Source organism: Notechis scutatus, chromosome 10, assembly GCF_049901735.1.
Source record: "Notechis scutatus isolate UNSWTSFEM ecotype Mainland chromosome 10, rNotScu1.2, whole genome shotgun sequence".
Classification (NCBI taxonomy): Eukaryota; Metazoa; Chordata; class Lepidosauria; order Squamata; family Elapidae; genus Notechis; species Notechis scutatus.
In genome coordinates, this window is record NC_142018.1 from 11185422 (window position 1) to 11212521 (window position 27100).

Consider the following 27100-nt stretch of genomic DNA (forward strand, 5'->3'; position numbering starts at 1 on the left):
AGCTTTGAACTATAAATATCTGAAGAACTTTTCCAATCACCCAGAACCAATCAAATTGAAATATTTGACTGGAAACAGAAAATTCAATAAAGTGCTTTTAGCAGGATTCCAACAAAGCTCAAAAGCTTTACTATGGCTATTTTTATTGAAATATGTGTACATATTTTAAAGCATGAAAACTCAATAGCGCAGCTTTCCTTAAAGTAGATTTTAAAAGTGGAAAGAGGGAACTAAAGACATTAAGAAAAAGAGAAACTGAGCAGTCAAACATAAATTCTCTCCAAAATAGCCCCGTGGACAGCTTCTGTTTTACATAGGATGGGCAGCTATAATCCCTGCCATTGTCCTGTTAGATCAAACCGAAGTATCTTTTGTGGCCCATGGGCCACATCCAGCCTTTTGGCTGTCCTGTCCAGCCAGTGGCAGTTGAAATGAAGGCTGAGTTGAACAATACCTGTGAACACATGCGCCTCACCTCAAACTGGCTGTTTTGCACATGTCGGATGGGCCTGTGTACTTGGCTGACTCTTCAGAACGGAACATCAGCTCTCCGTGGGAGTCTGCCATTCCTGAGTTCTGGAGAAAGCATGGTTGGAATGCTTCCCTTCTGAAAGGAAAGAAATGAACTCTTTTCAGCTCCAGACTTCTAGCTCATGGCTGCCTAAGCCAGCTTTTAAGGGAGCCAGTAGAACCATTGTTTTCTAAACCAAGAAAATAGGCAAGAGGAAAGCTGCAAAAAAAATATTTGCGCTACATAGAATAGAACAGAGCAGAACAAGGGAGTTAGAGTAGAATAGAACAGAACAGAACAGAACAGAACAAAGGAATTAGAGTAGAGTAGAACAGAACAGAACAGAACAGAACAAAGGAATTGGAGTGGAGTGGAGTGGAATGGAATGGTGCTTTAAGCCTTGAACATCAGCTCCAGAATAGAATAGAATGGAATTAGAATGGAATTAGAATAGAATAGAATAGAATAGAATAGAATAGAATAGAATAGAATAGAATAGAATAGAATAGAATAGAATTCTTTATTGGCCAAGTGTGATTGGGCACACAAGGAATTTGTCTTGGTGCAAATGCTCTCAGTGTAAATAAAAGAAAAGATACATTCGTCAAGAATCATCAGGTACAACACTTAATGATAGTCATAGGGTACAATAAGCAATCAAATCATACTAGGAAACAGTCAATATAAATCGTAAGGATAAAAGCAACAAAGTTACAGTCATACAATCACAAGTGGGAGGGGATGGGTGATAAGGAATGATGAGAAGATTAATAGTAATAATAATGCAGATTTTGTAAATAGTTGGACAGTGTTGAGGGAGTTATTTGTTTAGCAGAGTGATGGCGTTCGGGGAAAAAACTGTCCTTGTGTCTAGTTGTTCTGGTGTGCAATGCTCTATAGTGTCGTTTTGAGGGTAGGAGTTGAAACAGTTTATGTCCGGGATGTGAAGGGTCTGTAGATATGTTCACAGCCCTCTTTTTGACTCGTGCAATATACTGGTCCTCCATGGAAGGCAGGTTGGTAGTTTTTTTCTGCAGTCCTAATTACTCTCTGAAGTCTGTGTCTGTCTTGTTGGGTTGCAGAGCCAAACCAGACAGTTATAGGAGGTGCAGATGATAGACTCAATGATTCCTCTGTAGAACTGGATCAGCAGCTACATTCTGCTGTCATTAACATCTCAATAGTTTCAGCTCCCGCAAAAATAAAATAAAATAAAAATAAAGCATCCCCCACCTCTGTCTTGTGAATCCCAACACACCTTTGATATTTAGCCAAGTGCTGTTGACTTGGCTGCGGTTATCCCGGAGCAGGTGACTAAATTACCCTGAAATCAGGCAGAAAATTTCCTCTTCTGGTCACTGAAGTGAATCTGTCCACTGGTCAAGTGGCAAATCCAACTGCCGTCTGGGAGCCCTGAGAACTGCCACTTCCGATAAGTCAAGTCGTCAACGAGCGTGAAACGGTGTTCTTTCATGACGATTGCATTTATTATGTTTATTTCAGTTGATCTATTTAGCCAATGTGAATTGGTCAGCACCCTGGCCTTTGGATGCGTTCCATCTGTGGGAAACCATGCTAAAATATCAAAGGACCTGTCACTGCCGATTTATTCATCATCCCAGTTGTAGGGTTGACCTACATAAGCGAGAACATATTCTACAAGAGGGGGGCAGCTGGTGGGGTTTGGAAGGCAGAGAATAAAGAGAGAAAAACCAGCCCGATTGGAAAGGGGGGGGATATCTCAGCTAGAATACAGGGTGGTAAATCTACATGGCACTGTATTTATTCTCCTTTTCTGTTATTGCTAGAAGAATGGCCTATAAGAGCAGGAGTAAGAAAAATGGGTGTTGGAGAGCAGGAAATCAAGAGTTGCCAATATCCACATGCTTGGTGTGATGACCTGGGGCATGTCACAAAAGCAACAAAGTCACAAAAGTAGGTAAAGTCCCTTTAATACCTCCAACTTGGCCCTCAATGTCCAGTTATCTTCCGGCTGGAGAAAAAACTCTCCCAAGAACAGTTTTTAAAGGGAAGAAATTCAGTCCAAACCCAAAGATAATGAAACCCACACAATCAGGAGGATGCCAGAACCTAGATAAGACTTGACAAACAAAGATAATTCATGATTTGCTTCCAGCAAGGTTCTGTGTGCAAACACCCTCTTTATCCTGTTTCCCCAGATGCAGGTAATGAAGGGAATCAGGGCCCTTTTCTCCCCCGTAACCCATATTGCTCCCTTATCTGTTCCTCCCTGCGTGCCCTAGGATGAAGAGGGGATGGGCCTGGGTCTTCCTCTGAATGCCTAGCTGGATTGTGCCCTTCCCCAGTTTCTTCCACAGCCACCGGAGCCACACTCCCACTCCCTGTCAGCTGCTCAACTTCCCCCTCGGAATCAGATTCCAACAGGGGCATGACACTGGGTATTAGCAATAAATAAGTATATCAATACAAATAAAGGGGAAAAAATCAAGTTGGGAACCATTTTAGGTGGTTCTCAACTCTTGCGATCGTTTGATGATCCTGTGTAGCTCCCATGAAAATCCTTAAAATTTTATTTCTTCGCAAGCTTGGCTCAGCCCTCCATCCTTCTGAGGATGGTAAACTGAGGACCCAGATTGTTGGGGGCAAGAGGCTGACTCTATAAACCGCTTAGAGAAGGCTGTAAAAGCACTGTGAAGCGGTATATAAATCGAAGTGCTATTGCTATTTCGATCATTGCCCAATAAAAGTACAGTCAATAAAGCGAACCGCACAAAACTATCCACTAATCAGAATGATTAGCAACCATTCGTAAGTGAATAATAGAAGTAATAGAAATAAATTTATCTACAATATCTACAATATTTTTCAAATAGTACAAATCAATAAATTAATCTACAATATTTTTCAAATACTACAAATCAAAGCAATGAGAATGTTCCCTGAAGTGCAGTTGGGCTATTTTTTTGTTTTTTTAAATCTACTTTAAAAAAAAGTGTTGCCGTTCTGGGAGAATGGATCAGCAATAATGGGAGGGTTAATTTTTTATAGGAAATTTCTCCTTTGTAATAGTGACCCAATGGAAAGATAACAAATGAGATGCTTCTGGAAGAAGACCAAATGCAAGCTGGTTTCAACTGGATAGAAGATTCCCTTGGATAAGAGAGAATATTTGCAGCTCAGGGTTGAGATGTGGACAAGGGGTGGACTTCAAAAATTTTAGCAACCGGTTCTCTGCCCGGTTGCTGGGTGGGCGTGGCCATGGTGGGCGTGGCCTAGTCTGCTTCCAGCACCACAATGGCAAGGGGCGTTTTTGCCCTCCGAGGGCTACGGACGCCCTGTGGAAGCTGGAAATGAGCCCATTTCCAGCCTTCCAGAACTTCCAGGAGGGTTTTTTTTGCCCTCCCTGGGTTCCAGAGGCTTTCCTGGGAGAGCAAAAATGGCCTCCCCAGGCTATGGAGGCCGGAAATGGGCCTGTTTTTCACCCTCCCCGAGCCTCTGTGCAGGCCCTGCACTTACCTGGCATCCAAAACGAGCTGCCTGGGGACTCCTGGGAGGGGCGGGGCGGGGTGGGCAGTGCCAGCCAGAGGTGGGATTTCCCATAACCGGCCATAAAATTAGCTAGTGGTTAGCTACGGGTTCTTCCGAACTGGGGAGAACTGGTAGCAGCCCACCGCCGGATGTGAGGTGCTCTCTGAGCTTGGTGGTTTTGTTGCAGATGTTTCAGTACCGAACTAGGTAACACCATCAATGCTAGAAGAAAGAATGCTTGCAGAGTGGAGGAGGAGGAGGAGGACTGTGGGGTCCTTGGTGCTCACTGAGCTGTGTGGGTTTTTTTGCGGATGTTTCATTTCCAAACTAGGTAACATCATCAGTGCTAGCATTACGCTAACGTCAAGCATCGATGATGTGACTTAGTTTGGTAATGCAACGTCTGTAAGAAAACCACCAAGCTCAGAGAGCACCAAGGAGTTTGCAAGGATCTTTCTTGGATACAACCAGTTGGAGCAATTGCTGTTGCTGGCTAGTATGGGAACAGTGGTGCCAAAGAATCGGGAAATTATAATTAAGATGACAGAAGAAGCCGTGTTAGTTCTTCTCTCCGTAACTTGTAAACCAGTGGAAAGGCTGCTGTTTGGGCTAGAACATATGAAGAAGAATTCTGATCCACCTGGGACAAATAGCTGCTGAGCCAGACACTTCTTGTCTTGACAGAAATTGTTTGCTGCTCAGGGTGGATCAATGAACATGTATTCATTTATTCATATGAAAAATTATATCCTGATATATATTTTTTTGAGCCCATTGCATTGCTCGGGGCTGTTTATAGAACTTCTGAGATCAATGCACAGTTTAAAGCGTTTAAAAGGTGGAGGGGATGGAGGTACAAGGCTAAAATCACTTAAGAGAAACAATTACACACACAAACACACAATTCCTAATAAAAACGTTAAAGCCTGAAGATGCTGCAGTTAGAATTCAAGCTGCAAGTTGCATTGCTTATGGAAACTATGTTTTCTCTCTCTCTCTAAAAACAAAGCCTTTGATGAAGAACATTAGCTGATAGAATTATAGTGTAAGAATGAAATCTAGAGTAGTAGGGCTGGAAGGGACCTTGGAGGTCTTCTAGACGAACCCCCTGCCCAGGGCAGGTATGACCCATCAGTCCAAACTCCTGCACAGTGCAGAATTCGCTAGACTCTCTCTCTCCATAAGGAAGGACGTCCCAGTTTGCTCTACAGAAAAGAAATATACAGCACTCGGCATTTATTTCTAAGAAAATAGCAGTGCCCAGGATAAGGGACAAAGCCACAGGGAACTTTTAGCAAATTTAAGTTTAATTTCACATTAATAAAATTGCGAACCTGGAGTTGCAGATTTCTGGCGTGGCCAGGGAGGTGTCCCTAACTTTGTTCCAATCAAACATGCTTCTTTCACCATTGGGACAATGAGACTAGATCCTCTCCATCAATAAAAGGGGTAGCTAGCCTGGATCTTAGGCAGAGGTCTCCAACCTTAGCAACTTTAAGCCCAGTGGACTTCAACTCCCAGAATGGCTGGGGAATTCTGGGAGTTAAAGCCCATCAGGCTTAAAGTTGCCAAGGTTGGAGACCCCGGATCTAAGGCATTTAAAACTTTGAAGATTTTTTTAAAAAAAGATTTCCCTGCATAAAGTAACCATACCATAATCCAGTCTGTCTGGATATAAAAGGTGTCGCCATAGCAGTTTTGCTTTCACAATGATTATTGCATTAAGAAGATAATTTCAGACCTGAAAGAAGGATAGAGAAGTGAGTTATTCTTTGAAGTTTGTTTCCTTCCTTCCTCCACTCTCCTTCCTTCTTTCATCTCCCTCTTCCCTTCCCCTCCCTCCCACTCCTTCCTTCCTTCCCTTCTTCCTTCCCTTCTTCCTTCCCTTCTTCCTAAATAATTCTTTCTCTCCTTCTCATATATCTGATGAAATTGGAACGTATTTCAGACTAAAAGCATGATTTGAGATTGAATTACAGGGTTAGGTTTGCAAGAACAATTACCCATTATCATAATTTCATTCCTTATTGATCAAGAGATAAGAGCACTGTAAATGTTTGTGTTTATTATTATTTTTTCCAGTTCTGCTTCAGCTAAATTAAATATCTTTCCATTGACAGACAGAGAGGTCAATCAATGTGAATGTAGCATATGGTTATGATCATATGGATCATATGGAAAATTGTTTTAAGGGTCCTTTGCCGTTTTAATTATTTCACCTTGTGCAACCTATTGCTAGCATTGTTAGAAATGTATTACTATGGCATTTCGTTTTGAAGATCTGTTTGCTCTCCTGGCCAAATAATTGTGGCTTGCAATATTTGAAATACAGTATTTTAGATAACTTGTATTTATTTTTTTAATTTATCCAAAGTTGGTCGAGACATCTTTGGGTGGTGGGAATTTGATCTAAACAGGCAGAAAAATGGATATTGGGCACTCATATGGATGGGTGAGAAGATGAGCTAGCATTATAGAAGATATTAGAGCATTATTTAGTAATTCAGTCCAGAGTCCAACTCAGCCATTATTCCTTAAGTAGAATATTCCCATTTCATACTGTATCAATGCTTTTAACAATGTTTTTCTTTACAGACATAAGGACTTTGTTTTTCCCTGATGAAAGCCACGTAAAGTTTGCAGAGCTCAAGACTCTTCAAATACAAGGTGTTTACTCCTCCTATTTGTGTCTTTTGTGACTTAACACATTTTTTTTCCCTCTGGAGCAAAGGCTATTATTAGCATGAGGTTTTTGGTATTAGCTGTTCTTTCATCCACAAACTTCTCTCTCTCTTCTATCTCTTTGAGTGTGATTTTCTGAGGAATTGATTTGTCAGAGCCGTGGTGGCGCAGTGGTTAGTATGTAGTATTGCAGGCTAACTGTGCCAACTGCCAGCAGTTCGATTCTGACCAGCTCTAGGTTGATGGAGCCTTCCATCCTTCTGAGGTTTGTCAAATGAGGACCCAGATTGTTGGGGGCAAGAACTGACTCTGTAAACAGCGCTGTAAACAGGGCTGTAAAGCACTGTGAAGTGGTATACACTGTAAGTCTAAGGACTATTGCTATATAAGAGCCATATTGGTATAGTGGTTAAATTGCAGTTACCTGCTGCACTGCTCTTTCAAACCCCTTCCCCCCCTCCTTTTCTGTTGGCAACTCTAAAAAGACCATAGAAATGTTTCATGAGTTGACACACGAAGTCCATTTCATTCACCCTGCTTCTCATTGTCACCAGGGTTGGGCTGCTACTGTTTCTCCCCAGTTCGGGTGAACCCTTAGTTAATTGGTAGCTAATTTTATGGCCGGTTCACTGAACCAGCAAATCCCACCCCTGGCTGGCCTCGCCCTGCCCCCTCTCGGGACTTTCCATGAGGCCCGTTTTGAATTCCAGATAAGTGCAGGGCCCATGTAGAGGCTCGGGGAGGGTGTAAAATGGGAGGCTCTGGAAGCCCGGAAACGGGCCCGTTTCCAGCCTCCAGAGGGCTTCCGGAGCCTGGGAAGGCTGTTTTCGCCCTCCTGGAAGCTCGAGGAAAACCTCCGGAGCCTGAGGAAGGTAAAAAAACAGGCCCCCAGAAGTTCTGGAAGGCCATAAAAGTTCTGGAAGGCCGGAAGGCCAGGGAGGGTGAAAATGCCCCCCCAATTGTGCAGGAGGCCAACTAGGCCAAGCACACCATGGCTACACCCACCCGGCAACCAGGCAGAGAACCGGTTGCTAAAAATTTTTGAAGCCCACCCTTGCATGAACAGGGAACATGCAACCTGTTAGCCGTTGCAACAAATCTGGCGACTTTGTAAGTTTCCAAGAAGTTTTGACCTGCTAGAGAGCATTGACAATCAAGCTTCCTTCCTAAATTATGTTCTCGTGATTTGAAAAAAAAACGAGACAACAATTTCTTTCCGGGCTTGGCTTGATATAGATCTCAAGAGAACAGCAGATAATGGGATGAAGTACCTTTGATCACTCCCCAAAATGAATTACACTCTGGACATTTCAAGAAACCCCTCTTCTAGAGCTATTTAGAAGATGCCACCTCCAAACCAGCAACATCTTCTGAAAATGAAGACAAAAAAAAAAAAATAGGAATTTCTTTTACAGAAGGACGTTTAAAAAAAAATGGCTGGTTTTGATGATTGCTTAAATTAAAAACAAACAGATATTTGATTTACAGATTCCTAGGTTTGGTAGGAGACCTGAGTGAAAAGGTGTGATCTCTCCCATCTTCATCCTAAAAGCTTTATCAAGGTAGCTTTTCTATTTGCAAAGCATTTTAAACGGGGGATTACCTGTTTGTTTTCTCCGAAATCCGTTAATATAATCTCCGGTTTATTATATTGATATCCGTGGGCTAATTAAAATCTGTGTGTGCGTGCAGGCATTTATTTGTTCAAACAAAATGACTGCATAAACATTATTATAAACTGTTTACTCTCCCCACCAAAAGGAAAGGGAAGGGGTGGTCGGGACAATTTATGTTCACTAATACAATTTCTCATTAAAGCTGCTGCCAGGTAGATTTAAAAAAAAAACAAAAAAACCTCTTGAAATAGTAAGTAAGTGGGAAATTAATTCAACAGTTTAATCTGGAGCTAATAACAGTTGCAAGCTCTGAAAGAGATTGCTTCAGCAGGGAGTTAATTAACAGCTTATTCCCTATTTGATAAAAGTAATCCACACTAATTCTAGTGTAATTTACCTCAATGTAATATAAAACCACAAGCTGCTTCTAATGCTGGTGGTAATTAGGCTTACATTATGGTCATGCTGACAATGGAAGAGGCATTATTATTATTAGTAGTAGCAGCAGCAGCAGTGTTATTATTTGTGTTATTTGTATTAGTAGGGATATTATTTACTCTCGCAATGTACTGTGTTTCCCCCAAAATAAGACCCTGTCTTATAATTTTTTTTGCCACCGAAAAAGGCACCAGGTCTTATTTTCGGGGGATGTCGTCCACAGACTAACCTCACTTGTGTGCATTGCCCCCGGCCTCCTTTTCGCTGTCAGAGGCCTTTAGGAACTACTTATTCTCTGTCCGGCAAGACTTTCCTGAAGGCCTCTGCAGCTGATAATAGAGCTCCGGGTCAATATGGGGTTCTATTATCAGCTACAGAGGCCTTCAAGAAAGCCTTGCCAGCCTTGCTGGTGGCAGAAGAAATGGGCTGGTGAGGCAGGTGTCAAGGTGTGCGAGGCCTGGCTACAACTGTCCAAAGGTAAGTAGAAGGGCAGGTCCACCCCATCCCAATCTCCACCCTAGCTTAATTTTTGCCTGTCCACTCTGGAGTGGGTAGGATCTTAATTAGGGTTTATTTTGGGGGTAGGCCTTATATTGGGTTCACATGTAAAAATCAAGCTAGGACTTATTTTCAGGGTAGGTTGTATTTTTTGGGAAATAGGATAGGAGCTTTGAAAATATTATTTGATATTTTCTGAATAGATGTTCCACCAGGACTCGTTTTCATTTAACCGAAGAGGAGATTGAAAATTCTTAAAAGAAGGTGTTAGTGATGAGGTTGGTTTGTTTATTTGTTTGTTTATTGATTAGACTTAAACTTGCCGCCTATCTAGCCTGAAAGAGACACTGGGTGGCTTACAACATTAAAACCCTATACAAGATTAAACCAATTTTAAAAAGCTCCTTTTTACGACCCTGTAATCCCTTAATTTGGGGTAGAGTTGAGGTGACTGGATCGAGCTGAGCATTTACTAGCTGGCTGCCCTTCCTGACGCCTATGTGGAGTTCACAGCAGATATTTTTCCTTTATGCCCTGGGAGAGAATGAAAACAAAACTCTTAATAACAGAAATCAGACTAGCACTTATGTTACCTAGCTGAAACATCTGCAAGAAAACCACCAAAGATCTTTCATTTCAATCCTGCACTACAAATATTCTCCTTTATTGGTACAGTAATTATCGGCATTGACAAATTCACCTTCAGTCAATTGCAAAAGGCAGCTTTACTGGGAACAGTTTACATCTTACAAAGATATTTCTAACGCCATCAAGCCTCCACATCTGCATGTTATATTTAAGTATTTCCTCCCCGATTAAAAAAAGGGGGGAGAGAAAGCTTTTTATGATCCAGATTCTAGATATTTCATCTTCATATCATTGAAAGGACATTTGATAAGCATTCTAGCACAAGAACTACATGTGTTAATTACCTGATACTGTTTATCATGTGGGTTTATTGTAACCCAAGAAGAGTTCAGCTTTACAGTGTTTTCAGCAACACAGAAAATGAGCAGACAAACCATGACAGATGAAATTGTCCATACATAACTAGTCCTCGACTTATAACTGCAATAGAGGCCAACATTTCTGCTACTGCAGTTGATAAGTTAGAAACCCGGAGGTTAAGCAAATCTGGCTTCTCCATGGACTTTGCTTGTGAGAAGGTCGCAAAAAGTGATCCCATGACCTTGGAACACAGCAACGGTCATAAGTATAAACCTGTTGCCAAGCATTTGAATTTTGATCACATGATCATGGGAATGCTACAAAGGTTGTAACTGAAAAATAGTCATGTCACTTGTTAAAAACACGTTGTAACTTGGTCACTAAAGGAACTGTTATAAGTCAAGGACTACCTGTATTCTCCCAACTCCTCCACCACCACCTCCTCCTCCTCCTCCTCCTCCTCCTCCTCCTCCTCCTCCTCCTCCTCCTACCTCAGAACAACTTGATTAGTAACAGTCAAGGTTTTTCACTTCAAATAATCTTGTCTCCCATGTGAACACCTTTAAAAGTTTCTGACATCAGGACTGCAAAGCAATCACCACCAAAATAAACAAATTTAAAAATATGCCCTAGAACCTGGGAACAATTTTCGTTCCCTCTCACATAGATTTTCAAATGAAATAATTGGCTCTCTTAACTTTTCTTTAAAAATTTTTTGCATAGATTAAAAGAAACTGCTAATTGTTTTCAAATGCACTGGCTGAAAAGATGCCGTATAAATTAAACAATGGCTTTGATTGAAACAGGGTTTGGCAAGTCGTTTTGGTTTGATGTCGAATGGCTTTTAAGCGTTATGGAAAATAAAGGAAGTGAAATTGCCAAAGAGGTGAAATCTCGTAGCCTGTTTCCAATAGAGATTCCACATGACGAATGTCCTTTGTCATATTTGAAAAGCGGGGTGCAGTGCAGCCAAACCCAACATAAAGCTCTTCATTCCTACTGGTAGTTGTCAACTTGCAACCATTTGCAGTAACTGGAAAAAAATGACTTGCAGTCGGTCCTTGTACTTAGGACCATTGCACCGTCCCACAGCCCTGGGATTGGGTACTTGGCAACTCCTATCTATTTATGACAATTTCACTGTCCCAGAATCATGCAATCACCATTGGGGAGCTTCCCAGCCAGTTCCCATCCAATAAAAGTCAATGGTGGAACCCAGATTCCCTTAAATACCACACAGTTCATTTTACATTTTACAATTTGCCTTAACAACTCTGGCAAAAGTCATAAAATCAGGTGTTGCTCACTTAACCACTGTACTTAGCAATGGGAATGATGACCATAAGTCAAGAACTACCTGTATTTGTTTCATTGGATGGAGAACTTTATCTCTTGGACAATATGCTCCTACAGAGGGATAGACTTCACGTGAAGTGTGTTAGTAGCACTTTATAAGGCCTTGGTAAGGCCACACTTGGAATACTTCATCCAGTTTAGGTCCCCATGATGTAAAAAAGATGTTGAGACTCTAGGAAGAGTGCAGAGAAGAGCAACCAAGAGGATTAGGGGACTGGAGGCTGAAACATATAAGGAATGGTTGCTGGAACTGGGTATGTCTAGTCTGATGAAGAGAAAGACTGGTGTGACATGACAGCAGTGTTCCAATATCTCGGGGGCTGCCCCAAAGGAGAGGGAGCCAAGCTATTCTCCAAAGCACCTGAGGGCAGGACAAGAAGCAAAGGAGGGAAACTAACCAAGGAGAGAAGCAACCTAGAACTAAGAAGAAATTTCCTGACAGAACAATTAATCAATGAACAACTTGCCTCCAGAAGTTGTAAATGCTCCAACACTGGAAGTTAATTAAGAAGAGACTGGACAATCATTGGTCTGAAATGCTATAGGTTTTCTTGCCTAAGCAGGGGGTTGGACTAGAAGACCTCCAAGGTCCCTACTTTGTTCTATTCTGTTTTATCCAGTGATGGGATTCAAATAATTTAACATAATGATATTATGCCATAATGATTTCTTCCAACAACCAGTTCACTAAATTGCTCGGAAAGTTAACAACCAGTTCTCCCGAACTGGCTGAATCCCATCACTGATCCTATCCTATCCTATCCCAATGGTGTCCTATACTATATCTAACAAAGGTAGGTGGATTTACATGTAAATATGGCCTTACAATCATTATTAGAAAAAGGGTTTTCGCAGACTGTGCAGTATACGTTATGCTTTTGTTACTAATAGGAGTAGATCTGAGGCTGAGATCACATTTCAATCCTGAAAGCTCTGATTGCAATGTGATTTGGCCCAAAAGTTCTTCAAAGGTTGTTAACATTTTGTAGCATTTAACGTGGTCACGGGGAGAGAAATAATTAAATACATGACTGAGGGCAAACCATGCAAACTATATTTAATTTTAACTAAACATAAATCAAATTTAATGTTTTGCCTTGGTCTCTCCCATTCATTTTGAGAGTGTAGCCCTCAGTGCACCATTTAAAGAGAGTGAACCCAATCCGGGCTAATGGATATTAAATAAGAGATGGCCATTTGCAAAAGAATACAATTCAAATTTAAAAACAGCCCCATATGGGTTTTGTTCAAATATCAGCCAGTCGTATGTAGAGGCATAACATATTTCAACCTTATATATTAAGAGCCGTCAACAGAGTTTGATTAGCAGACACTCTCAAGGTAACAAAAAAGGAAAGTCAAGCTTTATTTCCTCCTTATTATCCCGTTTAACTTGGTGATCAATATTTGCAGAGATTGTTCAGTAGACTAAATACAGCATACCCGTCCAAGGAGTATTTGAATTAATTCCATTTGAAGTCTGCCCCCTTCCCTCACTGAGGTCTCAGAATTGCTTATATGACCTTTGCAAATAATCTCACATCTGCACGTATTCCTAATCAATGCTGAAGTTGACTTCTCTGTCATCTGTCTGCCGGGTGATTATTTATATATACTCTGTGTGGTGTGTTTGTGTGTGTGTGGATAGATGGAGGGGTGGATGGATGGGTGGATAGATAGATAGATAGATAGATAGATAGATAGATAGATAGATAGATAGATAGATAGATAGATAGATAGATAGATAGATAGATACTGTAGATACATATAGATAATAGATATAAATAGATATATAGTTTTAGATAGATCATAGAGATAGATGATGGAGATAGAGATAGCTCACTCAGCAGATGTGTGTGTGTAAATATATAAATATATACATACATATATACACACACATATACATACAGAGAGAGTGTGTTAAGGGTTCTGTAGTATCAAGATGGTGCATTCCTTAAAAATTGCACAACCAGGTGCAAGGCAGATGTGCAAAGGGAATCCGAATGCTGTGTTTATACTGCAAACGATTGCATTTTATTCTCTCCAGGGTTCCTTTTATGCATGATGAGCATAAGAATAATCCATGTTTTCAAATAATGAGCTATGTTTTCAAATAATGAAGTAATGAATCAACGTATCCTCCTTTCAGACTTCCTCTAAGATTTCATTTTCATTTTCTCTTACTAAATGGACACATGTTTTTCTTTTTCTTTTTTTCCACGTCCCTTAAACAGCTTGGGTTTCCTTATTCAAAGGGAAACTTTGACGTACAGGATTGTACTTGCTATGATTTTCACCCCAATTCTGGATTTTAAGCAAGCATGCAAAATTCTGAAAACCTTGAAAAATGTGACTTGCAACCGGTCCTTGCTCTTTAAAAGTATTGCCGTATCACTAAATTACTCAATCAAAATTCAGAAGCTTGGCCACCTCCTGTACTTACGACATCTTCTGGGGTCATGCAATCCCTATTTTATGACTTTCCTAGTGGGCTTCCAATAAATATAGTCATTTGGGGAAGCTGGATCGTTTTACGACTGTGGCAAACCAAAATGGGTACGACTGAATCACTTAGCAAGAGAAGACAGAAGTTCCAATCTCAGTTGTGGTCATAAGTCAAGAATTTCCTGTAAAGTGACAGGGTCTCTTAAAATTGTTTTGAACCTGTTAGGCAGACAGGCAGTGTAATAAAATCAAACATAGCTATAATCTTTTCAACTTCCTTTGGAAGAAATTGTTTCTTTTTTTCTTTTTTCTTTTTAAAGTCATCCAGTTTATTCACAAGTAAGTTGCAAGATTGTAGCTTTGTTTGATTTTATTTTGATTTTTTGTTTTGTAAATAAAATTCAAACTCTCATCGAGCCAATAAAAAGATAATTGCATTATACTGATTCAGGGCTTTTATACTTCTATACTTAGACGAACTTGCTTAGAACAGCAGCCCCGAATGTCAAAAGAGATTTCACTTATAGAAAGAGGCCTCTTTTGCCTTCTCCCAAGCCAGTGTCTGAAAATAAATACATAAAATATGAGCAGAAAAGCAAAAGAGGACCCGTAAGGAGAAAAAGTAATTGCTTTAAAAAAAAGATTAAAATGCTTTTTAATATAAATATAAATATAAATATAAATATAAATATAAATAATATAAATATAAATATAAATATAAATATATATATATATATATATATATATATCTGTGAGGCGAACACAATACAGAACACGAACACAATGCAGAAGCCTGATGATGGCAGATGAGATTCTGCCGAAACGTTGCTACAACTTTAAAAGCACAACTATAATGACGTGGGAAAATACCCGAACAAAGCTGAATATCATGCATATATAGATAGGTAGGTAGGTAGGTAGGTAGGTAGGTAGATAGATAGATAGATACAGATACAGATACAGATACAGATATATAGATATATAGATAAAAAACCTCTGTCTCTTTCTGGAGGAAACACCAAGAGGAGGATACTGATGGAACAAAATGTTGACAGTGCAGGAAAAATGTTATTTCTGGGGCATTTGCCCAGGGGTGGGATGCAAATATTTTTACGACTGGTTCTGTGGGCATGGCTAAGTGGGAGTGGCCATATGACTGAGCATGGCTTTTTTGTACCACCCCCATGCTCCGTTTTTCTGCCTCCTGGGCCTCAGCGAAGCTTCCTGGGAGGCCGTTTTTGCTCCCAGGAGGCTTCCTAGGTTGTGGTACTACTACTGCCATCCTTCTCCAGGTCAACAGAGGCCCTGTTGCATGTAGATTGCAACTTCCAACTTTGCAGGCATGGTTGGATGACCCACCACTTCCTTCAGTTTCTGAACGAACCCTTCGATCCCTCAAGAACAACAGCCAGGAACACCAACTTTCCTGACAACATCTGGTGAAGGTTTCCCTGTCAGTGGTCTTCGACTCTAAGGCACGGTGCTCATCCCCATCCTTTGGCTGAGAGAGCCAGCGTTTTTCCGAAGACAAATTTCCGTGCTTTGGCAAATGCCAAAGGTGTATTTTTATTTATTTAGGGAATTTATATTGCCTCCTGTTCACATCTGGTGATTCAAGGCGGCTTACATAATATAATATAAAACCGCATATGAAAACAATAAAACTAATAAAAGAAGTCATATAATAATAAATTAATATACTAAAATCACCACACACCTCCCGTCCTGGTAGCAGCACCTCACACAAGCCATTTAATGGGCTCCATCCCACTCTGGGTTCCCCAGGCCCGCTGGCAGAACCAGGTCTTCAGTGCCTTCTGGAAGAGTATTAGTGAGGGCGCCATTCTAATCTCTGTGGGGATGATGTTCCAGAGAGAGGGAGCCACCAAGGAAGGCCCTCCTGGGTCCACCAGGTGTATCTCCAGAGGTGGTATTCAGCAGGTTCTGACCGGTTCCTGAGAACCGGTAGTGGAAATTTCAAGTAGTTCGGAGAACCGGCAAATACCACCCCTGACTGCAGATTTTACAGTATCTTTCCCCTGTCACGCCCACAGAACCGGTAGTAAAAAAAAATTGAATCCCACCGCTGTGTATCTCCCTAGGAGATAGGACCTGCAACATTCCCTGTCTCCCTGCTCTGATGGGTTGGGTAGATGTAACCAGCAAGAGGCGGTCCCTCAGTACGAAACACTGTTTCTTTCCCACCGACGTGGTACCTATTAATCTACTCGCACTTATATGCTTTTGAACTGCTAGGGGGCTAGTTAAGTGGTAGCCTATTTAAGATAGGCTAGCATTTAACTTGTCTGTCTTAAGCGAGTGCCTTGCTTTGTCAGCTTTCAAAAACTTTAGCAAGCAACTACAGTTAACAAAGCCCACCTCAGTGTGATGTGCCATGGTGTCTGGTTGCTGTGTTTATTCAGTCCAAGGTGCACATGTTGATGCCTTCGTGCCAGATGGTGCTATCCCATGATACCCCATATAAAATATAATATATAAGCATTTGTATCAATAATTCAGCCTCCACAGCATAAATCAGTCACATGGCCCATTCCAGCAGATGGGGAATGCCCTTTGATTTTCATACTAATAACCTAATTCATAAAACATTGTTTTGCATATTTTCCATATCGCGTTATCCTGTACGTTAGGAGGTAAAAAAAAAAAAGATGCTAAGTTTGCAACTCTCCTTGCTTCCTTTCACGGCTGCATTAGTGCAGGCTGTCGAAGAAGCGAAATAATGTAAGATTTCTATGATGAGACGGTTCTCACACAGCCTATAGAGAGCTCCTTGCCCTGTCTTGGTTCTCTGTGGCTTGGTTAGGGCTCCCTGATACCTCCCACTGAAGAAGATAAGAGAATAAACAGAATAACAGAGTTGGAAAGGGACCTTGTAGGTCATCTAGTCCAACCCCTCTGCCCAAGAGGAGACTCCCTACCCCATTTCTGACAGTCCAGTCTTTTCTTGAAAGCTTCCAGGGATGAAGCTCCCACAACTTCCGAAGGCAACTTCTGTTCCACTGGTTGATCGTTCTCACTGTCAGAAAGTTTCTCCTTATTTTCAGGTTGAATCTCTCCTTGTTCAGTTTCCATCCATTGTTTTTTTGTCTGGCATTTGAATACCTTGGAAAATAGGTTGCCCCCTCCCCCGGGTGATATAAACAGCCAGTTTAGTCTAGTGGTGAAGGCACTCAAGTTAGAAAGCAGGAGGCTGTGAGTTTAGTTCTACTTTAGGCATGAAAGCCAGCTGGGTGACTTTGGACTAGTCACTCCCTCTCAGCCCAACCCTCCTCACAAGGGTTGCAATGAGGAATAAGGAGGACTTGTGTGTTAAATATGTTTGCTGCCTTGCGTTATTTGTAAAAACAATGAAGGCGGGATATAAGCAAGTAAGGGAATCATGGAGATGATCGTTGAACAAGCTTGGCGATTGAAAGTTGAAAGTTCAAGCGTGGAACTGAAGCTCTTGGAAATCTAAATGTTTCCCTAGGATAAGCCAGAGATGATGAAAGTTTGACACAGGCCATTGTATTCTGTGTCACCAAAAACATTGTAAAACTTAATTCTTCTTGGGTTAGATTTTTTTTTTTTAAATTGAACTGGGATAAACAGTGTGATGACCCAGGGTAGGATACAAAATAAATACAGTCACAAAAAGCAGGTAAAATCCCTTTTTATTCCTTCACTTTGCTTCCAAGCTCCAAATATCGTTGACTGGAGACAAAAAACTTCCACACGAACAATTACAAGAAGGAGGAAATGCTGTTTAAATTATAAAGAGTAAAAAACAACACAAACCAGGCAAGATAAGGGCTGGAGGACGTCCACAGATATCAGAAAACACACTGGGAAGGATGCCAAACTCAGAGAGGAACAATAGATATATTTGTACACTTTGTTTCCAGCACTCGCCCATACGCATGTCCGTCCTCTTATCCAGTTGTCACAGCTGCAGCCCATGAAGAGGATCAAGGCCCTCTCCTCCCCAGTAGACCACGTCTCTCCCTTATCCTCTCCTCCCTGCGTGCCCTAGGGTGGATAGGCCTGGGTCCTCCTCTGACTGTCCAGCTGGCCTCTGCCCTTCCCCAGCCTCCTCCACAACCTCCGGAGCCACACTTCCACTCCCTGTTGGCTGTTCCTCCTCTCCCTCAGAGTCAGTCTCCACCAGGGGCGTGACAAACAGTATCACATAATTAAATGATGTATGTTTATTTCTTGAGTTAGGATGCTGGCAGTCATTGAAAGTGAAATATTTAGAATCTGGACTATAATGCCAGGTATACTGAATGCAGAAACTTGTTCTCCAAAGCACCAGAAGGCAAGACAAAGAAACAGTGGAAAGAAACTAATCAAGGAGAGAAGCAACCTAGAACTAAAGAGAGATTTCCTGACAGTTAGAACCAACTAATCAGTGGAACAACTGGCCTCCAGAAGTTGTGAATGCTCCAACATTGGAGACTTTTACAAAGAGATTCGATAACCATTTGTCTGAAGTGGTATAGGATTCCTGTCTAAGCAGGGGGTTGGACTAGAAGACCTCCAAGGTCCCTTTCAGCTCTTGTTATACTGTTACGTACAATATATTGGAATAGATCACGGGTATCAAACTCAAGGCCCAGGAGCTGAATCTGGCTTGCTGGGTGCTTAGATCTGGCCCATGTAAACAGTGAGGGACCGGGCCACAGTGCCTCTGTCAATGAAAGCGGAGGTTGAGGTTCAAATAGTTTTACTTCTGGTTCTGTGTGCATGGTTTGGTGGCTTGGTGGGCATGGCAGGGGAAGGTTACTGCAAAATCCCCATTTCCTCCCCACCCTACTAACCTGCTTTCCAGCTCTGTTCTCCTGTGCAGGGCAATCAGCCAATCCGCTGGGACTTGGGAGGCAGAGAATAGATGGGGGCGGGGCCAGTCAGAGGTGGTATTGGCCAGTTCTCAGAACTACTCAAAATTTCCGCTACCGGTTCTCCAGAACTGGTCAGAACTGGCTGAATACCACCTCTGACATGCGCGGCCCTCCCAAGCTCTGTTTTCGCTGGCAGAGAGTTGCGGGAGGACACCGCTGCTGAAAATGGAGCTCGGGAGCCCGTTTTCACTGGCAGAGAGCTCGGGCCAGCACCGGCGCCCCCAACACAAGTGATGTCATGCTGGCCATGCCCCCCCGACCCCCCCGAGGTCAAACACAACCCTGATGCAGCCCTCAATGAAATTGGGTTTAACACCCCGGTTGGCTTGTTGGATTGTCACGGTTGGTATCTGTTGGACACTGAGGAGCTCCAGAGTTTAGGGGCTGTTCTAGACAATAACAATTTCCTGATGTTTCACCAGTGACTTTATGCCCCTGACATTTTGAGAGACAAGTTTTTAGGAAAGAGGCTACCAATTCTTCGCAGGTTTTCTGAACATACTTGTAGCAGGGAATCAAGCCTCCTTCAAGGCTCTCTCTTTGTGTGTAAAATGTGTGTGGGTATAGAATGAGTAGACATGTCCTTCAGTCGTACCACTTCAACAGTTGATAGGAGACAGTATGGAACAATTTCTTTAAGGTGTGCAAAGCTGTTGGTTAAACGTAGCAAGATGCTTTGCAGAAGGAAGCAGATTCTCTTTTCATAGGGAAACATTTTGCTGTGAAAAACCTCGATTCACGAGCTCCTGCTCACTCTCAGAAGAAATGTAGTACACAATAGTGTTACACCAAGCTCCGCAATATTTGTTAAAGTGTAGAATGTATGACTTAATTTAGTCATACGGTGGTACACTTACTTTGTCTTCTTTTGCCTATTATGCTGTTACCAAATTGCTTTAAGCTATGTGTATGCATAGATGTGGTAGATGTTAAAGTTTTACACACACACATACACACACACACACACACACATTGAAGCCACATTTGGATTTGACATTTAATGTAGTAATGTAACTCTTTTAAAAAATCTTGTGCCTTTGCAACGGCATGATGTTCTTTCAGTGATAAATCAACTCGGCAAAAAGAAGGCGGCAAGCATTTAAAATGGAATTATTTCTGCAGGAAACTGAGAGAATAGTAGTGTTAACACATATTTTTCTCTGGTTCTTCCCAACAATTGTACAATGCACTGAAGTGCAATGTTTTGATGGTGGGAAGTGTCAAATGCATTTTGATTTCACTTTTAGTTTTATTTTATATCAAAAAAGCAGAATCTTCTCTCTGCTTTTTCAGAGAATGATTGAATGCCTGTTGGACATCTACTCCAATGGAGTTTTTTTTTCTCTTCCCCAAACTATAAGTGTAGAAATATTAATCCAAAGGTTTCTGGTAGGAAAATGATGCTCCTCATACCTCCAACCTTAGATGCAACCAGGATGTGGTCGGTATCTTACAAAGAAGAATTGCTTGACCATATAATCCATTTTTAGATCTCTTGGATAGCGGCTCTTAGAACGCTTATTTTGTTTCCTCGTTTTATTTCCTAAACTTTTTTTCCCCCTGCAGTAGATGTTAAAGTTTTACAAAAGCTATTAATTTGAAACGAAAACAAAATGAAACACCCCAAACCATCAAATGGAAGGCAGTTCATTCTGGCTACGATATCACTCACAAATTGAAGCATTATAGGAAACCTAAACAATGCCAAATGGATTTTGCCGAGATCAAAAGCCAAATATATTTGGCTGCTTTCATCTTCACTGTTCCATTTCCTAGGAGCCTGACCTTAGTCAAACATCTATTAAAGTTAGCTTTTTGATCTCTCCCCTTCTCCTTTCCCCCTCCCCTTGCTTTTCCCTCCTCCTTTTTGAAAGAAAGAAAGGGGGAAACAGTCAGTCTGAAAAAATCTTCTTCCAAAGACAATCGTACTACTATGTTACACATTCCAGCGGCATCTAAGTAAGTAGGTTTCTCGAACGTATGCGATAGAACTCTGGTTAAACAGGACAATAATTTTTTTGTGATTAAGACAAGATTAAAAAGGAAGCGTTCTTCAGAGGCTGTTAAATGGAACAAGAATTTTTCCCCTCGGGTCATTGGAAACCTGTTAGCTGGTCAAACCTTCTCCTCCCAGTTTGGTCCTTTGATTAGGGAAAAAAATAACCCTCTGCTTTGAAATTTGATATAGGGTAACTGCTCAATTATGATACCTTTCCTCCTTTTCATGGCTCAAAGTTTGCCGATTTTTAATTAGGAAAAAGGATGGCTGGCTACTAAGCGATGAGATCTGTGGTCAGGTTTCACAGTGCTTCTAAACAAGATTTCTCCAGTTTAGAGGCCATCAAATAGTTTGGGCTAAGATCCTTTCAATCCTAAATTTCACAGAGACTGACACGAAGAGAATAGAATGGAGTTAGCAGAAGAGAATGAAAAAAAATCAACAGAGGTGTGCAAAGAACAGAAATTATGTTTCTTTTGAATTATTTCAAACTAGTGTTAATTAATGGGATGAAACTCAGAAAACTTTAAGGATTTTCAAGAGATCTGCTTATGAAATCTAGTCTTCTAGCCATAGAATAACAGAGTAACAGAGTTGGAAGGGACCTTGGAGGTCTTCTAGTCCAACCCCCTGCTTAGGCAGGAAACCCAATACTATTTCAGACAAACGGTTGTCCAATTACTTCTTAAAAACTTCCAGAGTTGGAGCATTTACAACTTCTGGAGGCAAATCGTTCCACTGATTAATTGTTCTCACTGTCCGGAAATTTCTCCTTAGTTCTAAGTTGCTTCTCTCCTTGGTTAGTTTCCACCCATTGCTTCTTGTCCTGCCCTCAGGTGGTTTGGAGAATTGACTTGACTCCCTCTTCATTGTGAATATTGAATACTGAATTGAAACATTGTGAATACTGAGATATTGGACCACTGCTATCATGTCTCCCCTAGTTTTTCTTTTCATCAAACTAGACATACCCAATACCTGCAACTCTTCTTCGTATGTTTTAGCCTCCAGTCCCCTAATCATCTTGATTGCTCTTCTCGGCACTCTTTCTAGAGTTTCAACATCTTTTTTTACATTGTGCTGACCAAAACTGGATGCAGGATTCCAAGTGTGGTCTTACCACAAAGCATTATAAAATGGAAAACATAAGAACTCAAAACAAATTTTGAGTTCTTGGTCTCCTTTTCTATAAAAAAAAAAAGAACCTCTCTGGGCAACAAGTGATAATGGTAATCTTGCTAATTGCTGTCAATCTCCCAACCTATAGAAAAACTAGCCAAGGGGAAAAATTTTATACTTTCTAACATTAAAATAGTGAAAAGGGTGGAAGAACAATTTTAGCACTATTTTTTTTTAAGCTTGGCTAACAGATAATAAGCTTAGGGAAAGTTCCTTGCCTGTGTAAAGTACACAATGTGCACATATAGAGGTACACACCCATTTGAATTGGCCTCTAGGTTGCCTTCCACACAGGACAATTCATTGCCAAGCTCTCAATACACACCTGAAACACAATCCAAGGTCCCTCGTTTTCTCTAATTGTAAATTTACAAAGGGCAAGTTTGATGTAGTGGTTAAAGGCACCAAGCTAGAAACGGCAAGGCTGTGAGTTCTAGTCCCACTACAGACACAAAGAGAACAAACAAGGTCACTGGTTCTCAAACCACCGCTACAAATCTTGCCAGGATAAAGAGGAAAGATGTAGAGTCATCACCAAACATAACCTTTAATAGAATGAGAATTTTGAAAATGTAAGAAGGAAAAAACTGGAAGAGTGATCCTGCTTGTTTTCCATGTATAAATTAATAGCTGCCCCCCACTTTTTACATCAGTGGTGGGATTCAAATTTATTTTACTATTGGTTCTGTGAGCGTGGCTTGGCGGGCGTGGCAGGGGAAGGATACTGCAAAATCCCATTTCCCTCCTCACTCCAGGGGAAGGATACTGCAAAATCCCCATTCATTCCCCACCCCACTAACCTGCTTTCCAGCTCCATTCTCCTGTGCAGGGCAACCAGAGAAGGCCCAGCCAATCAGCTGGGACTCAGGAGGTGGAGAATAGATGGGGGCGGGGCCAGTCAGAGGTAGGATTTGCCCATTCTCCAACTGCTCAAAATTTCCGCTACCGGTTCTCCAAAACTGGTCAGAATCTGCTGAATACCACCTCTGTTTTACATGCTCCTTAACAATTTAATCGCAACTTCCCCAAAGCTTTCACAGGCTTTTGTGTAGTTTAGGCTCAAAGCTATTCACCTGTGTTCTAAAGAAGCCCCCTGCCCAATAAAATCATTAATTTGAAGTATGGAATTAGCTAATCGATCCCCTGTCAAAATACTTCCAATATATGGAGGTGGTCGGTGGTAGGGAAGCTCTGGTTATTCAAGCTTTGCTCTTCTTTGCTTTGGCTTTTATTTTGTTCTGTCCGGAGTTGGTTCTTAGTTATTTTGAGCATTTCCTAGAAGGAGGAAGATGACATACAATCTGCCTTCTGCTTCACTGAACTGAGAATATAACAACATGCCAGATTTCTTTGTTCTTTTGGAGCAATCTTTCTCTGTCTCTTTGTAGATTAGAGGCAGGAGATGATTTACCTAGGGAGAAACACTAGACAATGGTGAGGTGTGAATTCAGGGTGGGGCAGGTGAAAAAGTCTAGCCCATAATTTAAGGAGAACGGCTGTTGATTCTTTGGTGTGGGGCTCTGACCTTGAGGGGCAACTTTAAACACAATTCTAGCCCCTCTGATTCATGTGGACCTTCTAAACCAAGGGTGTCCAACCTTGGCAACTTGTGGACTTCAACTACCAGAATTCTTTCTTTCTTTCTTTCTTTCTTTCTTTCTTTCTTTCTTTCTTTCTTTCTTTCTTTCTTTCTTTCTTTCTTTCTTTCTTTCTTTCTTTCTTTCTTTCTTTCCTCCCTCCCTCCCTCCCTCCCTCCCTCCCTCTTTTCCTCCCTCCCTCCCTCCCCTTCCTTCCTTCCCTCCCTCTTTTCCTTCCTCCCTCCCTCCCTTCCTCATTCCTTCCTCATTCCTCCCTCCCTCCACCCCTTCTTTCTTTCCTTCCTTCCTTCCCTCCCTCCCTCTTTTCCTCCCTCCCTCCCTTCCTCATTCCTCCCTCCCTCCATCCATCCATCCCCTTCCTTCTTTCCTTCCTTCCTCTCTCCCTCCCTCCATCCTCTTTCTTCTTTCCTTCTTCATTCCTGCCCCCTCTTTTCCTTCCTTCCTCCTTCCTTCCTTCCTTCCTTCCGCCCTCCCTCCCGCCCTCCCTCCTTCCCTCCCTCCTTCCTTCCGGGATTCATTGAGATTTCATTCAAATGCTTGGGATTTCCTTGACATGCAAAACATTACAGCCATGACTTCAGTGTCGTACAATTATATAAAATATTATAGATCACGAAATGATTTCAAAGATTTTCTGCTCAGTTGGTTTCCATCCAATCTCTCTCTTCCTCCTTTATTTTCCCCTTCATTTCTTCTTCCCTTCCAAAGTTTTACATTGTTCCTAGTGATCCTCGAAGTCCAATGAGCCAGGGGGTCAACTCTGCAGAATAAGAGAACAATTGCTGGAGTGGAGAGCTCATGAAAAGTATTAAGTTTACAATCATGACAAATCATTTCCATAGCTGAGCCTCTGTAAGAAATGAAAGTTGTCATGAAATCAATCAACCATTAGAAACAGGCTTCTGAAAGGAAAGAAGGAATATGTGTGTGTATATGTGTGGGAGTAAGTTGTGTGTATTTCTGTGAATACAATCCGAGCATGCTCTCTTTTTGGTTCTTGGGGCTCCTTTTAGCAAAACATGTTTTATTTTTCAATATGACATTGGTCTTCAGGCCTCTCACACGTTAGTCTTCTCTACCTCGTTAATATAATTCTACTAATTTAATTCTTGATCCAGCAGCAAGGGATTAGCTGCCAAAATATGCAGTTAGGAACACAGTTTTTGTACATTGAAAGGTTTTTGTCCGTCTATCTGTCTGAAGATTGTAGATTATAGCACCTGAGACAGTGCTATAACCCTTGACACCTCAATACACAATTCTTGTTGGTTGGATATATTTCAGTGTTTTCTCTGTGCTGTCCAAGGTCCTGAATTTGAGCTGCCATCTTAGGCCTGCGGTATGAATTGGTGGAAGCTTGAGATGGCAATGAGTGAAAAGCATTCTATTTTTAAAAGCATCATTGCTTTTGAAAAGTCCCATTTTTTTCTGGAAATGAGACATACCTCATACATCAGGCTGGACCTGCAGCAAAATGCATGTGTGTATCTAAAGCAGAGGTAGGCAATTAATTTTCCCAAGAGACCACATGAGAAATTGGCACAGTTGTGGAAGTCCAAAACAAAAGGGCTGAAGGTGTGTAGGAGTGTCTGTACATTTGTACACTGAGAAAAAAAAAATCTACCACCTTCAAAATAAAAGCAAGGCAGTTGAATTGTGTACAGGGTGTAAATTTGATGTCTAATTTCTGATTGACCTCATTCTGACTAGATAGGGACAGCCAAAGGGCCGTATGTGGTCCAGGGGCCATAGAATACACAGATCTGATTTAAAAGAAACCTTAAATAATAGGTGGACTTGCTTGCAAACTGAATTGATATAGAAAACTCACTGCCTCATTCTCTCTCTCTCTATTTGTAGTATTTTATTACAATTTATTATAAGATGAAACAGAAACAGAAAAAAAAGGAAAAAAGAATAAAAAAGTGCAGAAGGAATGAAAAAGTAGCTTCACCCTATAAGAAGCAATGGATGAAAACTAATCCAGGAGAAAATCAATCTAGAACTAAGAAGTAATTTCCTGATAGTTTGAACTGCTGGCCTCCAACACAACACAACTGGAGTATGTTTTTAGGAAGAGATTGCACAATAATTTCTCTGGAATGGTATAATGGTGGGCAACGGGCATTTAAATTTACAGCTTCACTGAAATTCCCTTGCAAACCCTCACCAGTGCTTGTGATCCACTCTGTCAAAATTGGGGGTGTTTTAGAACTATCTTTCCCCACTCCTGCTTTCAATATGGTGTCACACATTAGCGTTTTATGTTGCCGGATGTTTCATTGTCCTTCCATTTGAAACAGCAAATGGATTAAACATTTGATTAAACATCAAATGGATATGAGCCTGCCTCCAGCAAGTTCAGATGCCATCAGTGAGCACAGCTGAAGCTCACACAGCAGCGGACACAACTTAGAGTGAAAACAATAACAGAGCCAAATGGGTTGTACTGTTGTCAGTTCTCCCATTCCTTTTTGGCTTCAAGAGCTGCTCACTGCAAATTGTTGTCTGTTAATTTAATATAATGTTTTGTTTTAATATGAGGAACCGTACGACAATGCTGTGTCTTGGCGTTTGATTTTAATTAAATGCATACTTCCAGATTTGATTACTCATAGCTCCTCTTTCACTAATTTTCTCATTTGCAGTTTGGACCGAAATCCTTCCGATTTAATGCATAGCAATGGGGACTGTGTCTAACCAATTATGGACCGGGGGAAAGAAATAACTTTATTGTAAGAGTGTTGTTTGATACTGATGTTCTTCTGGAGTGCAGGAGGTGTGCTGGTCATGTCAAAGCCTCCTCTAGAATAGCTTTCTGACAGTCATTGTTTTTCGCTGCCATCTTTGCAGATTAGCCAATAGCCCTTAGACTTATATACTGCTTCACAGTACTTTTACAACCCTCTTTAAGCAGTTTATGGAGTCAGCATGCTGACCCCAACAGTCTGGGTCCTCATTTTACCCACCTCGGAAAGATGGAAGGCTGAGTCAACCTTAAGCCAGTCAGAATCAAACTGCTGGCAGTCAGCAGAATTAGCCTATGATAATAAAAGGAAGGAAGGAAGGAAGGAAGGAAGGAAGGAAGGAAGGAAGGAAGGAAGGAAGGAAGGAAGGAAGGAAAAGCACGTAGACTTATACACCGCTTCACAGTGCTTTACAGCCCTCTAAGTGGTTTACAGAGTCAACATGAGACAACTCAGGAAACAACAACTGGATGAAAAACTGCTGGTGTCCTTCTACGCTGCACCATAGAGAGCATCTTAACTTACTGCACCTCTGTATGGTTTGCCAATTGCACAGGAGCAGATAGGAAAGCACTCCAGAGGGTTAATGTCATTTCCCAGAGGATCATTGGTTGCCCTCTCCCCTCTTTGGAAGAGCTTTATAGCTCCCGCTGCCTTAAGAAAGTTCAAAAC

The 27100-nt window shown here is 41.4% G+C and overlaps 1 protein-coding gene across 3 annotated transcripts in view; it reads left to right on the top strand.

Annotated features, from left to right (window-relative positions):
* DACH2 (dachshund family transcription factor 2) overlaps window positions 1-27100 on the top strand; it is a 290074-nt gene that overhangs the window by 160906 nt on the left and 102068 nt on the right. The window contains exon 3 of one of the 3 annotated variants that reach the window (XM_087972087.1): window positions 6617-6688. The exons of the other annotated variants lie outside the window; for them this stretch is intronic. Coding sequence (XP_087828213.1) covers window positions 6617-6688 — 72 coding nt within the window. The remainder of the gene's footprint in view (window positions 1-6616; window positions 6689-27100) is intronic. 3 annotated transcript variants of the gene reach the window in all.